We start from the raw sequence: 13,428 nt of genomic DNA on the forward strand, positions 1-13,428 counted from the left end.
CTGCCTGGGTCCCTGGGCCTAAATGTGTGACAGTGGCCTGTTCCAGTGGTGGGTGACGTGAAGCCTGATTCTCTGCTATGACATGAAGACAGATTCTGTGCTGACATCAGGCCAGATTCTCTGTTACGGGACCTTTCTCCTCTGCCTGGGTGCCTGGGCCTAAATGTGTGACAGTGGCCTGTTCCAGTGGTGGGTGACGTGAAGCCTGATTCTCTGCTATGACATGAAGACAGATTCTGTGCTGACATAAGGCCAGATTCTCTGTTACACGACCTCTCTCTTCTGCCTGGGTCTAAATGTGTGACAGTGGCCTGTTCCAGTGGTGGGTGACGTGAAGCTTGATTCTCTGCTATGACATGAAGACAGATTCTGTGCTGACATGAAGCCAGATTCTCTGCTATGGCATGAAGAGACTGATTCTGTGCTGACATGAAGCCAGATTCTTTGCTATGGCATGAAGAGACTGATTCTCTGCTGACGTGAAGCCAGATTCTCTGCTATGGGACCTCTGTCCAATTGATATTGGGTCATTTTTATTTATTTTATTTTATTTTAATTCATTTCCCTATCCACATTTGTTTGCAGGGGATTTACCTACATGTTGCTGCCTTTTGCAGCCCTCTAGCTTTTTCCTGGGCTGTTTTACAGCCTTTTTAGTGCCCAAAAGTTCGGGTCCCCATTGACTTCAATGGGGTTCGGGTTCGGGACGAAGTTCGGGTCGGGTTCGGATCCCGAACCCGAACATTTCCGGAAAGTTCGGCCGAACTTCTCGAACCCGAACATCCAGGTGTTCGCTCAACTCTACATCTAAGCCTAATCACCCAATACAACACATCCAACAAAACCATCCGTTCAATATTAGCCAAACATTGGCATATCTAACAACAAGACCCCTACCTTGACAAATTTCTACCAAAACAACCAAGAATAATCTACAGAAGAGCCCCCACTATAAAAAAACATGCTAGCCCCCAGCAAACCAAAACAACATGAAAAAATCCCAGAAAGTGACAAACTAGCCCGGAAATGCAGTTTCAAATGCGGAACAAAAACTGTCTATGTTGTAAGGTCATTACACATAGCCCCACAGATTTTTCTTCAAATAAAAATGTGTCCACCTTCACGATTAAACATCACATGACCTGCAAAACGTGCTATGTGATATATCTCATTGAGTGCAAATGTGACCTCCAGTACGTGGGACGTACGACCCAGCCCCTACACAACCTCGTAAATCAACATAGATATAATATACGGAGACAATACCTCAAACACAGCCTCTCTAGACACTGTGCATCCACAATAGAAAAAGAAAAACATCCCCTAACCATAACCCCAATTGAATTTATACCAGAAAATCCTTTCAATAGATTCAATACCCTACAGAAAAGAGAGGTATACTGGATATATCAGCTGGACACCCTTGCACCATATGGGCTCAATGAAATTTCAGAAACAATACTATAAACAAAAGCTATCACAAAGCACTCACTATTATCAATTTCCCAATTGCTTTCAATAAAATTATACCAAATTACCTTCAATAATATTATACACATCATCCCTGTCCATCACAACAAATGTGTATAAAAATATAAATATATATATAGTTATCCACCTGTGCCCCCCCGTCCCTGTTTTCTATGTGCGTATGCATATGTATATAGATCTGACCATCTTCCAATATACATATAACCTTCCAGATGAGTATTTTTAAACACTCAGTAATTTCCACATTTCTCTCCAAATATAAGAATAAACATGAACAAAGGGATATATAAATAATAATAATAAAAACTTCTTTTTTTCTTTTTTCTACCACTATTTACCATTAGTGTCCATTGTCTTTTTTAAACAAGTCCATTTTACACATAAATTTTATATATATATATATATATATATATATATATTTTATCCCCACGTATTATTTCTTATATTATTTTTATTGATTTTTACTAAATTTTTACTATTTTTCTCCCCACTATCAATAATCATTTTCTATTAATAATAATATATATACATTTTTACTATCAGTATTCTTCTTCGATCCCTTCACCTTTTTCTCACGATCAAGACAGGTCCAACATGGTATCTCTTTCAACAAAAATATACAAACATGCTGTAACAAATTTGTTGCCATCCTCCTAATATCAAAACATAATAACAGAGGGGAATAACAGAGGGGTTCATTGCCAGACATTTGGTGTGGGACCCCCAGCGCCAGGACCTAGCAAAAGAAAAAGTGTACGGGCAGACACTGTATTACAGAGCAGAACAATAAAATCCCTACCAAAATTTAACCACCGCAACCGCTTCTCTAATCAAACAGCAGCTTCTACAAACCATCACAAAGGTTTGCGGCACTGTGACCTGTGATGACCCTCGCCCCCCCCCTCCCCCTGCCAGTTACTGACCTGTAAAGAAATAACAAGAAGATCGATATCTAGAACGCGGCCAGCAAATCACAGCGTACTATCTGCAGCATCCTTCAGTGATACCAAAGCTTGACCCAACCCCACTGCTTTACCGTGCTGGCAGCAGTAAAATACACGAAAAGGAGATAATAATACAAAAATAGGACAGCCACAAAAATTCTCTCTGATACCCAACAAATAAAACCCTGCTAATAGATAAATTAGATGTATAACAATTAGTCATCACACAACAAGCAGCGCTGTATTCCCGGTGACAGCCAAATAGATAGGGGGTGTGTCGACCTGATATCACGGGTAGCGTCATAGTTACCAGATCCCCGCCCCTGCGCCAAAATACTGTTTAAAAGACGATGTTCTGTTATCTCTCAGCATATACTTTTTATTGTCCTGATGAAGAGGGCTGTACGCCCTTGAAACGCGTTGACAAAAATAAAAAAACAACTTTCTTTTTAAAAAAGAAGCATCTACACCTCCTGTGTTCAGCGCCAGAAAAAGGTTCAGAAAAATTTCCTTTTTATCTCTAATAACCATAAAAAGAGACATTTTGTTTGTTTCAGTGAAAACAGTTCAAATTCTGCACAGAAATTTATCAAAATTTGACCCTCTCTCCCTCTCCCTCTCTTTGCCCAAAACAAATAATAAAGACTTCGGTTTCATCTGAATTAGAACTTTTTTATTTTTTGGAGCTGGCGCTCTAAACTTGAGCATGATATATTAAAAGACATGAGCCCCTTTTTTGCAGTTGTACTGAGCTGGAGGTGCAGCTGACTCCAGTTATTCTTGCACCCCTGACCAGCTTGTCTGCCCCATAGGCTGACTTTAATCAGTGTAATTATAAAGCTATAGCCTGCTCTCATTGCATTCATTGCAACCGGTCTGGCAACAGGAGAGGTATAAAGTGGGCTCAGCATGCATGTTGGTACCTGCATCCCTGGATTTAATAGAGGCCATTATGGCACCAAAAATGGTAAAAAACATATTGGACCCTGCACTCCCTGAAATTTATGGAGGCCATAATGGCAATTTGCCATTTTTTGACACTTCAACTACGCAATAATTTTTTTATTAAAATTGATCAAAAAGTCGCATACACTGCAAATTGGTAACACTGAAAAGGACAGATTGTCCAGCAAAAAGTGAGCCCTCACACATCCCCGTACACATAAGAACAAAAAAATTATATGGGTTAGAATATGGTTATAAATGTTTTTTTCCTCAAAGGTCTTAATTTTTTTTTCTGTATTAAAACGTAAGAAAAATTATATAAGTGTGGTATTTTTGTAACCGTACTGACCTGGAGAATGAAGGTAGCAGGTCAATTTTACCGCATAGTGTACAGTGTAAAAAAAATTATAAAAAAAAACCTTTAACAGAATTGTTTATTTTCCAAATTCAACACTATTTGGAAGAAAATTTCCGCTTCCAACTACATGTTGGATCCCCGTTACAAGGACAACATACCTTCCTTAATTCCCTCACTGGAGTGTGATCGTAAGATGCGCGAGTACAAGCGCACGCTGGTAGACGCACTGCTGGTGGCATTCCCACCTGACAGCGGGGGCATAGTGGAAGCACAAGGCGAAGGCAGAGGACAAGGAAGAGGTCAGCAACGCAGCTGGGGCACCGCCAGCACCTCAGAAGGCAGGTGTAACGGTCGCGTACACACACACACAGGGGGGGAGGGAAGTGACCACTGCGCTCCACCCTTACCCCTGGCCCTGCCTACTTGCCTCGCAAGTCCTAATGACAGGGGACAACTGGACGGCAATCCCTAACTTGGAATAAGTGCAGGGATGACAGACAGACAAACAACAGGACGTGAACGGACCGAGTCAATACCAGGAAAGCTACAAAGTACAAAGGATTAAGCAAAGAATGGTCAGGAGAAGCCGGGGTCAAATACCAGGAGAGCAGAGAAGTACAAGAGGAGTCCTAAGAGAGTAGTCAGGTGGGAGCCGAGGTCACAATACCAGGACGGATGCGCAGTACAGGAGGATCAGGCAAAAGGATGGTCAAGGAACAGGATCAGGTAAGTATTCAGCAGTCCAACAAATAGCCAGGAACCTAGAAATTAACAGGCAACCTGTAGCCAGCAGGCTGCCTGTATTTATAGTGGGGAGTGAGGGTCATGTGACGTGGCCAGCGTCACATGACCGACAGACCAACCAGTCGAGCACCGAGTGATAAGCTCGGCGCTCAGGGCAGACTTAGGAGCAGGGAGCCACCCAGCTAGTAAAGCCGCCCTGGGAATGAGGTCAAACACAGATCCTCATTCCCAAAGCTAAGCAACAGGTCTGCAGGCGATGGGGGACCGAGTGCACCTTCGGAACCCCGTGACAGCAGGGTTAGCATGGCCGAAATGTGGAAAAGCTTTGTCAGCACGCCACAACAACCAGCACCACCAGTTGATATGGAACGTCTTAGTAGGAAGGAGGCAGCATTTCACCAACATGGTGGAGCAGTATGTGTGCACACACCTACACGTACAGAATGACGGGTCTGCCCCCTTCAACTTCTGGGTCTCCAAATTGGGCACATGGCCTGAGCTTGCCCTTTACGCCTTGAAGGTGCTGGCCTGCCCTGCAGCCAGTGTATTGTCTGAACGTGTGTTTAGCACGGCAGGGGGCATCATCACAGACAAGCGCAGCCGCCTGTACACAGCCAATATGGACAAGCTCATGTTCATTAAAATGAACCAGGCATGGATCCCTCAGGACTTGTCCATACCTTGTCCAAAATAGACATGTATATCGGCACTAACCAGCCATTGTTATACTGTAGCGCAATTGCTCATGTTTGTATTTTGGATATTTCAAACTCTTTTGGAGTGTACCCTAATTTTAAAAAATAAAATTAAACCCAAAAACCTGTGTTGGCTACCATTTCCTCCTCCACCACTGCGTCCACCTACACCGCTACCTCCTCAAATTCCTACTCCATATGGAACTCCACCTCATAAATCTTTTTTTTTTTTTTAACGTGTTTTATTTTATATCATTTCACTACTTTGTCATTAACATTTTTGGGTAATATTCACCAATTTTTGGGTTTATAGTACCACTGCAATACGTAGTAGACAGGTTAAAAAAAAATAATAATAGTCAGTTACATTTTTCAGTGAAATTCACCAATTTTTGGGTGTGATTTACCACTGCTATACCTAGTAGACAGTTTTTTTTTTTTATTGTCAGTTACATTTTTTGGTGAAATTCACAAATTTTGGGGTGTAATATACCCCTCCTCTACCTTGTTGACAGCTTAATAAATTTCAATAATTTTTCTGTTACATTCTTGGGTTGACATTATACAATTTTAGATGTGAATAAACGCCTACTATGCATAAGTGACAGGGAATAAAATGTAATATATTATTCAGTAATTATTGTGCACCACATACTTTTATTCAATGCTTAAACTTTGAAAATATTTCACACTTTTACGCTTTAATCATTTCTCCCATATTTCAACTCTATAATTTTAAATTTGAAAAAATGAATCCTCCCTTGGATGTGGTCTCTCTTTCTCACGCTAACTCTCTGGCCTGGAACCCTGATTCCCCGCCACCCGTGATCACCAATGTAGGCGCATAAAAGAACATCGAAAGTTGATAGAGCAGATATAAAATTGGATCGTGAACATCACGGGGACGTGCGACATGGTGGGGCAGTAAGTGTGCACACGCCTACACGAACTGACTGACAGTGGTCAGCCCCTGCAACTTCTGGGTCTTCAAATTGGGCACATGGCCTGAGCTTGCCCTTTACCCCTTGGAAGTGCTGGCCTGCCCTGCAGCCAGTGTATTGTTTGAACGTGTGTTTAGCATGACTGGAGGGGGTTATCACAGGTTATATTTCCCAATGTTTTGGGGTGTACCCTAATTAGAGAAGGAGTAAATAGTTATAGCCACCAAAGATGTATAAAAGACCCAAGCATGGCTAAGAAAGCTAGAATTTACCAAGGGAATTCACTTGGATCACTGACTTGCTGAGGAGAAGACACTGACTGGAGATCAAGTCCTGAGTGTGTAGAGGGTCCATGTCTAGTAAGTACTGACTGTAAGTGAAAGGAATTAGAATATATTGTAATCTGTGATGTGTAGGAAATGTGTCTTTGTCTGTAATGTAATTATACACAAAGTGTCCATACATGTCATAGTACATACCTCTAAATGTGCAGAGAACAAGGACAATCACCGATCCTGACTGCCATCACTGGACCGTACCAATAAGTTTGTGAAAGAGTTTTACTCACAGGACAAATCTGTAATTAACTCACACATCATTTTCTCTATAGATGCTGTTATATGCTCCTCTAACACATAACACATATTGTAGACAGTACATAGTGTAGAGGATGGTGGATCACAAAACATTGCCTTTTCATGTTATTTTGTGCCGTCATGACTTCCATAAATGTTTTCTTAGTGTCATGTCCTACTTGTGTGCAGTCTTCTAATGTGTACTCATATAATATGGAGGTAAAAGGTTGCCTCCTTATAGGGATTATTAAAAACTTTAATGGGATTTAGGGTCCATTTGTCAGTTTTTTTAAAGGATTTTTGCCTTGTCCATATGATGTAAATTCAAAACACACCACAGCGTATCACAATAATCTTGAAAGCACATGGTGACTGATTGTGTCTTAGGTACATGTAGGATGCTATAAAGGTCAGGTTTAAGTTATATTTGTTTATACATTATAAGTACTGACTTTACAGGGAGCTTATAGCGAAGAATTTTAAAATTTGCAGACAATACTGTTCTCTATAAGGTAATTAATACAGTGGAGGGTAATTTATTATGACAGGGTGATTTGGACTCTTGGGATTAGAAATTTAAAGTAAAGGTTTATGCACATAAATGAAAAGATTAACAATTGGGTCAAGGAAACAAATTCTTCTATTATATATTATATAGCAAATACATTATAAGATTGTAACTGAACTGAAATTGGATATGTTGGTGGACAGTAAATTTATCATTAGTGATCAATTCCAATGCTGCTTCCGCTCTAGTGTACCCATGCTATCCATGTATTTCCTATATGCAGTTAATATCAATAGATAAATCAAGTAGATGACAATTCACTCTCCATGCTTTCCTAAAATCTTACTATCAGGTGACATGAAAAAGGTCTGTTGACTAGTGATGAGCGGACCAGTGGATGTTTGAGTTCAAATGGTTCGACCAAACTTTGATTCAAAGTTTGGTACGGGTTGCAAACTTGACTCCGAACAACAAATTCCATTGAAGTCAATGGGGACTCGAAATTTGGGGCTGAAAAATGGCTGTAAAAAAGTCATCGAAAGGGCAAAAGGTTTGCAAAAGGATCCAAAATGGGTGTAAGAGCAGTACAATTGTCCTGCAAACAAATGTGGATAGAGAAATGACTTGAAATACATAAAAATTAAAATCTTGAACCAGGGGGTGCAGTAGGAACTTGAGGAGCTGTGGATGTGGTGGTATAGGTGAAAGAGGCAGAAGAGGTGGAGGAAGAAGCCAACACTCTTTCTGTTTTCTCTAATCACTACTGTCGACTGAAAATGTTTGCCATCTATAAACTGATTAGCCTCTTAAATCATAAAAAAATAGAAATGTATTAAACATGAGTTTAGAGTGTGCAGAAGTTTCAATTATCAACATTGTGTTGCCAGTTTATGAACTACCAGCACCTCTCTAATAGACAGAGAGACATGATTGTCATGTTTTTAATTTATTTAATAAGTAAAAAATAGTTTAGCTACATAGCACACGGACCAAAGTGTAAAGTTCATAAAGAAATAATATAAAAGTGCAATAAAATCTTTATGTGAACACATTGGTATAGACTGGTCTGCAGGATTAATAATCAACCAAAGTGCTAAAAAGGTAAAATGCAAAAATAAATAGAGGAACATAAGTCTTTGAATATGACATCCAAGGAGAGAAAATCTCCATACAAGACCATTCAAACATAAGTGTGTAATAACCCGATGTAGCATGGAGCTCTTATCCATGTGTATCACTAATAAAATGTGGAGCCTTGTCAGGGGATGTCAGCAGTGATAAGTATGGGGAAGCAGGTTACATATATTTATGTATTGGTAGCATAAATTTTTTTATTTGCAAAGAAAATAAGGACCTTTTATCTTATAAATATGTTCTTCTTTCTCCAGGTGAGGACGGGATATGAGGCTACTGGACTTATCTTTTCTCTTCCTCTTAAAAAGTAGAAGATAATCAAGTACAACTTGTCAGTAATAGTACTGAACATAGACTGGGTGAAATGTCGACAAGATCTGAATATAGCAAACTTTTTGAAAAGAGAACTAAGAAAATTCATCAAGGTGAAAGGTTGTTTAAATGTCCAGAATGTGAGAAATCATTTATTAGAAAAGATAATCTTGTTGAACATCTAAGAATTCACACAGAAGAGAAGCCAGTTACATGTACAGAATGTTATAATTGTTTTAGTAAGAAGTCACATCTTGTTCGACATCAGAAAATTCACACTGGAGAGAAGCCATTTTCATGTCCTGAATGTGAGAAGTGTTTTAGTCATAAATCAAGTCTTGTTAAACATCTGAAAATTCACACAGGAGAAAAGCCATATTCTTGTACTGAATGTATGAAATGTTTTAGTCAGAAATCAACTCTTGTTCAACATCATAAATCTCACACAGAAGAGAAGCCATATTCATGTACTGAATGTGAGAAGTGTTTTCGTTGGAAATCAAGTCTTGTTCAACATCTGAGAATTCACAGAGGAGAGAAGCCATTTTCTTGTCCTGAATGTGAGAAGTGCTTTAGTAAAAAATCACATCTTGATACACATCAGAGAATTCACACAGGAGAGAAGCCATATTCTTGTACTGAATGTATGAAATGTTTTAGTCAGAAATCAGATCTTGTTCAACATCATAAAACTCACACAGAAGAGAAGCCATATTCATGTACTGAATGTGAGAAGTGTTTTAGTCATAAGTCAATTCTTGCTGAACATCAGAGAATCCACACAGGAGAGAAGCCATTTACATGTACAGATTGTGGAAAAGGATTAAGAAGAAAATCAAGCATTTTAAAACATTAAAAAATTCACATGAAGAAGTAACCATGTATAGTATGAGGAAACAGTAGTATAAAATCAGGTCTTGTGGCAAATGAAAAAGCTGACAAGTTAAAAGCCACTGTAATTTTTAGACTGTATGAAATGTGGAAGGTGTGGAGCTCCACTATAGTACTTGTTACCGTATGATGTGTTCTTTATTATTTCTGCCAACTTGTTTTATGATAAATTTTACAATGCGTGAATACTGACCGAGTAATGTCTCTTTAAACTCAGAGAGTCTCCCCTTGGCTGTGATGTCCACAGAGAGCAATATAAAGCAACGACCGAATTTCAAAAGAGCTCTGTGTGAAACTCCATTTAACTGATTTACTTATAGTAAAACAATAGTAAGGCGTTTACAAGACAATGTAATATGAGATTATTCTCTTCATTTACATTGTAAGTTTAACTCTTTTAGTACTGGGTAATTTTCCATTTTTATATTTTTGTTTTTTGCTTGTACTTTCTAATAGCACCATTTATTAGTTCACACAAAGAGGGAAGCTGGAAAAAATATATGTTTGACTATATATGGTGAAATTAACCTGTTCTCCTTATTCTATAGGTGAGCATGGTTACAGAGTTACCAAATTTGTATACTTCCACTTCATTTTAAGACACCTGTAATAATCTATCATATAGAGTCTGTTGACCAGCCATAAAAATAGTTAAAAGAAACAGATTCTCCAACGCTTAATAAAATTACTTATTAGTTACATTCATAAAAATAATATAAGGCATTCTTTCCCGATTGCGAGTTTTAAGATCATGCAGAGCTTACATTTCACTTTTGAAACCAACTTAGACCTATCACCATACCAGCCTTACTGCACACATCCCCATCTTGCATCAGAGACATATTCAAAAGTTTGGTGGAATTCGAAGTGAGTGATACTATAATATGATTTGGGTCATAAATTAGATAAATCTGTGTTTCTTACTGATATCTGATGTACGTTCTGAAATTCTAGTTTTTAGTTTCCTGATTCTACATCCTACATATAATTTATTGCAATCAGTACAATGAATTTTATAAACAGCTGGATTGTTGACACAACGGATAAATTCTTTAATGTCATACACCTTCTTTATTATAAGAAGCATTAAAGTTCCTCTTGTCTGAGCATAGGTGCTCACATTGCAACTTGAACCTCTATGGTTAGCCAGGTTTTTTGAGTTCTTGGCTACCTGAAAAAATTTGGTTTTAACAAATCGTCCAAAGTCGTCTCTTTTTTATCTACATATTTAACTCCCTTTTCAACAATTTTCAGTAAGATGACACCCTGATATAATATTGATAATATATTTGGAAAAATGTTCTTAAGTTCATTTCATTTGCTATAAGCTGTTGACAATATAACGAATGTCCAGCTAAATCAATATGAATTTATGAGAAAGGATCATAGAATCAAGTAGTGTCCAGCAGTATTGATCCCTTTAAAACTTAACTTTTACTTCATAAATTATAAAATACTACCACCGTCGTGGTTCACCAGTGAAAAATAGTGAAACAAACAACAATAATATACGATATAAAGTGCTCCTGGGAGCCAGCTCTCGATTCACTGGTTAGGTGGTGAGTGAACACAAGGCAGCTAGAGGGAGCAGTGGGTAGAACTATCCTCTCCCTATGCTCACCCTGACTGAAACCTCAGCCCAGGGACGTCCCCTGATGGTGGAGACTCCCTGTCCTCGTACCTGGGCTGACTGCCCTGCGTTTACCCTCCTCTCCAACAATAGAAAAAATGCTCCCCAGGAAGCTGACGGGTGTAATAGTGCGTCCCTGGTAATAGATTACCCTGAGGGACACTGATAGATAGTCATAGACCAAATAATTAAAAGGTGAACATGGTAGGTATCACCTATGTTAATGCAAAACCAAGCACAGAGGCATCATAACGGTGCGTTCCCAGGCTGGTTCGCATGAGCCCCTACGCGTTTCCCCTATTCCTAGGTACATCAGGGGGCATTCACGGTCAGGGATACAACCATCATAAATGACAAAATATATCAGATATACTTAGGATATAGTAGAGGACACAGGACCAGAGACGCAGATGATGATAGGCATAGGACCAAGGGACCAATTTGATATGTCCCGCCTGTAGAGAATAAAACACAGTATAAATATGGGTGCTACATATGAACTATATCCTAGACCTCCTGTAAATCAGCACTTACTTATTGTCCTGTGCATTCAGGAGGCTAGAGGGCCCAGAGAGATAGGGGCCAGTACTTCACCCAAGAAGCTGTAGGCAAGAAATTTGCATATCCCATAAAGCGCATTGCATGCCATGATAGTCATTTTCAGCTGTTGGTACATGGTCCTTACTTACATTTAAGCTGCGTCCCTGTGGCGTCCTGTTCCTCCTAACATTCACACTCCCTCTAGTTTCCCTATATACCCACTTACCAGCTGTTCAAATTTCGCGCTAATTAGCGCGTCCAGCAGATCGTCACAGGAGGTAAGGCGTCACAGCCGGCGTCACTGCCGGTCCGTGCGTCACATGCATATGTGGCCACCAATCCCTGTAATCAATGGAAGCATTTCTTCCGCCTCAGTACGTCACCTGGTGCAGATGGAACGCACCGAGCGTCCATATCCGGTCAAGTGGAACGCATCGTCGCGTCACTTCCGGTCCGTGCGACGCCTGTGTTGGGTGAAACGCACGGAGCGTCACATCCGCTTCACAAGGCGTCCCATTTACAATGCATCAGGGTACTATGTCACAGGGGAGGCGACACTGTGTGAGCATATATTTGCAGCAGCAATCACACAACACTCTTGGTAAGGGGCAGGGGAATAGGGTGTGAAGGGTGATACATAGGTATTCATTATCGTATTTTTCACTTGGGTGTAATCCCTACGATAAAGATTTTTACTTGGGTGTATTCCCTGTGATAAAGGTGACACCTAGGGCACATAAGACATATGTGCAGACTGGATACAAAGTGTATCCTATTTATTTTTGTCTTGGCCTTGATAGATTTACCGAATTAGCGTGATTCTTGACCATAGAGATAAGGGACCATGTACACATAGAGCCACCCCCCCCCCGCAGATCACAAAAAACAGGAGAAAGTGAGTCTCTCGTTAATCCCGAGTGGTGCCTGGGATCTAAAGCGGTGAATCCAGACGCACTCTTTCTGAAGGATTTTCCGGTCCCAGTCTCCACCCCTTCGTGATAGTGGGATGGTTTCAAGGACCGAGAATCGCAGACAGCTGGTATCGCCACCATGGACGTCAATTACATGTGACGCGACGGGTGTGATTTTTTTCTTAACCACGCCGTTCACATGTTCACAGATCCGACGCCTGACCTCTCTTATGGTTTTTCCTATATAGTCCATAGGGCAAGGGCATTGGCAAATATATACCACACCCTTGCTCCTACAGTTGTAGAAATCCCTAATTTGATAGGCTTGACCAGTGACTGAGCAGGTAATTGATTTTACAGTGGAGATAAAAGCACATGCTTTACAGGAGCCACACTTAAACATGCCGCAAGGTTTGCGGTCCAACCAGGTCCCTACCCCACTTGGTATGGTGTAATGGCTGTGGACCAAGCGGTCTCTTAGGCTCCTCCCCGCCTATAGGTGACACTAGGCTGCTTCGTCAGTACATCCTTCAGGTCAGGGTCCATGTGAAGGATTGGCCAGTATCTTTTCAGAACTGACATTACCTCCATATTCGCACAGTCAAATACAGAGATCAGGCGTATCGGTTGTTGTCCGCTCTGCACCTTAGGTTTGGGGACAAGGAGCTCAGTGCGCTCCCTGCTAAGGGCGTTATGGAACGCACCCCCAAGGACCGTTTGGGGGTAGCCCCTCTCCCTGAATCTCGTCTGTAGCCTCTTGGCTTCAATGTGGAACGCTTCACCCTCAGAGCAATTTCTCTGGGTCCTCA

General features: G+C 40.4%; 1 protein-coding gene across 1 annotated transcript in view; it reads left to right on the forward strand.

The window, feature by feature from the left end:
• The window catches only part of LOC120993549 (zinc finger protein 850-like), a 64,041-nt gene extending 54,538 nt beyond the window's left edge, over positions 1 to 9,503 (forward strand). The window contains exon 4 of the mRNA XM_040422030.1: positions 8,876 to 9,503. Coding sequence (XP_040277964.1) covers positions 8,876 to 9,503 — 628 coding nt within the window. The remainder of the gene's footprint in view (positions 1 to 8,875) is intronic.
• The last annotated feature ends 3,925 nt before the right edge of the window (positions 9,504 to 13,428 follow it).

This window comes from Bufo bufo, chromosome 3 (assembly GCF_905171765.1).
Source record: "Bufo bufo chromosome 3, aBufBuf1.1, whole genome shotgun sequence".
Lineage (NCBI taxonomy): Eukaryota > Metazoa > Chordata > Amphibia > Anura > Bufonidae > Bufo > Bufo bufo.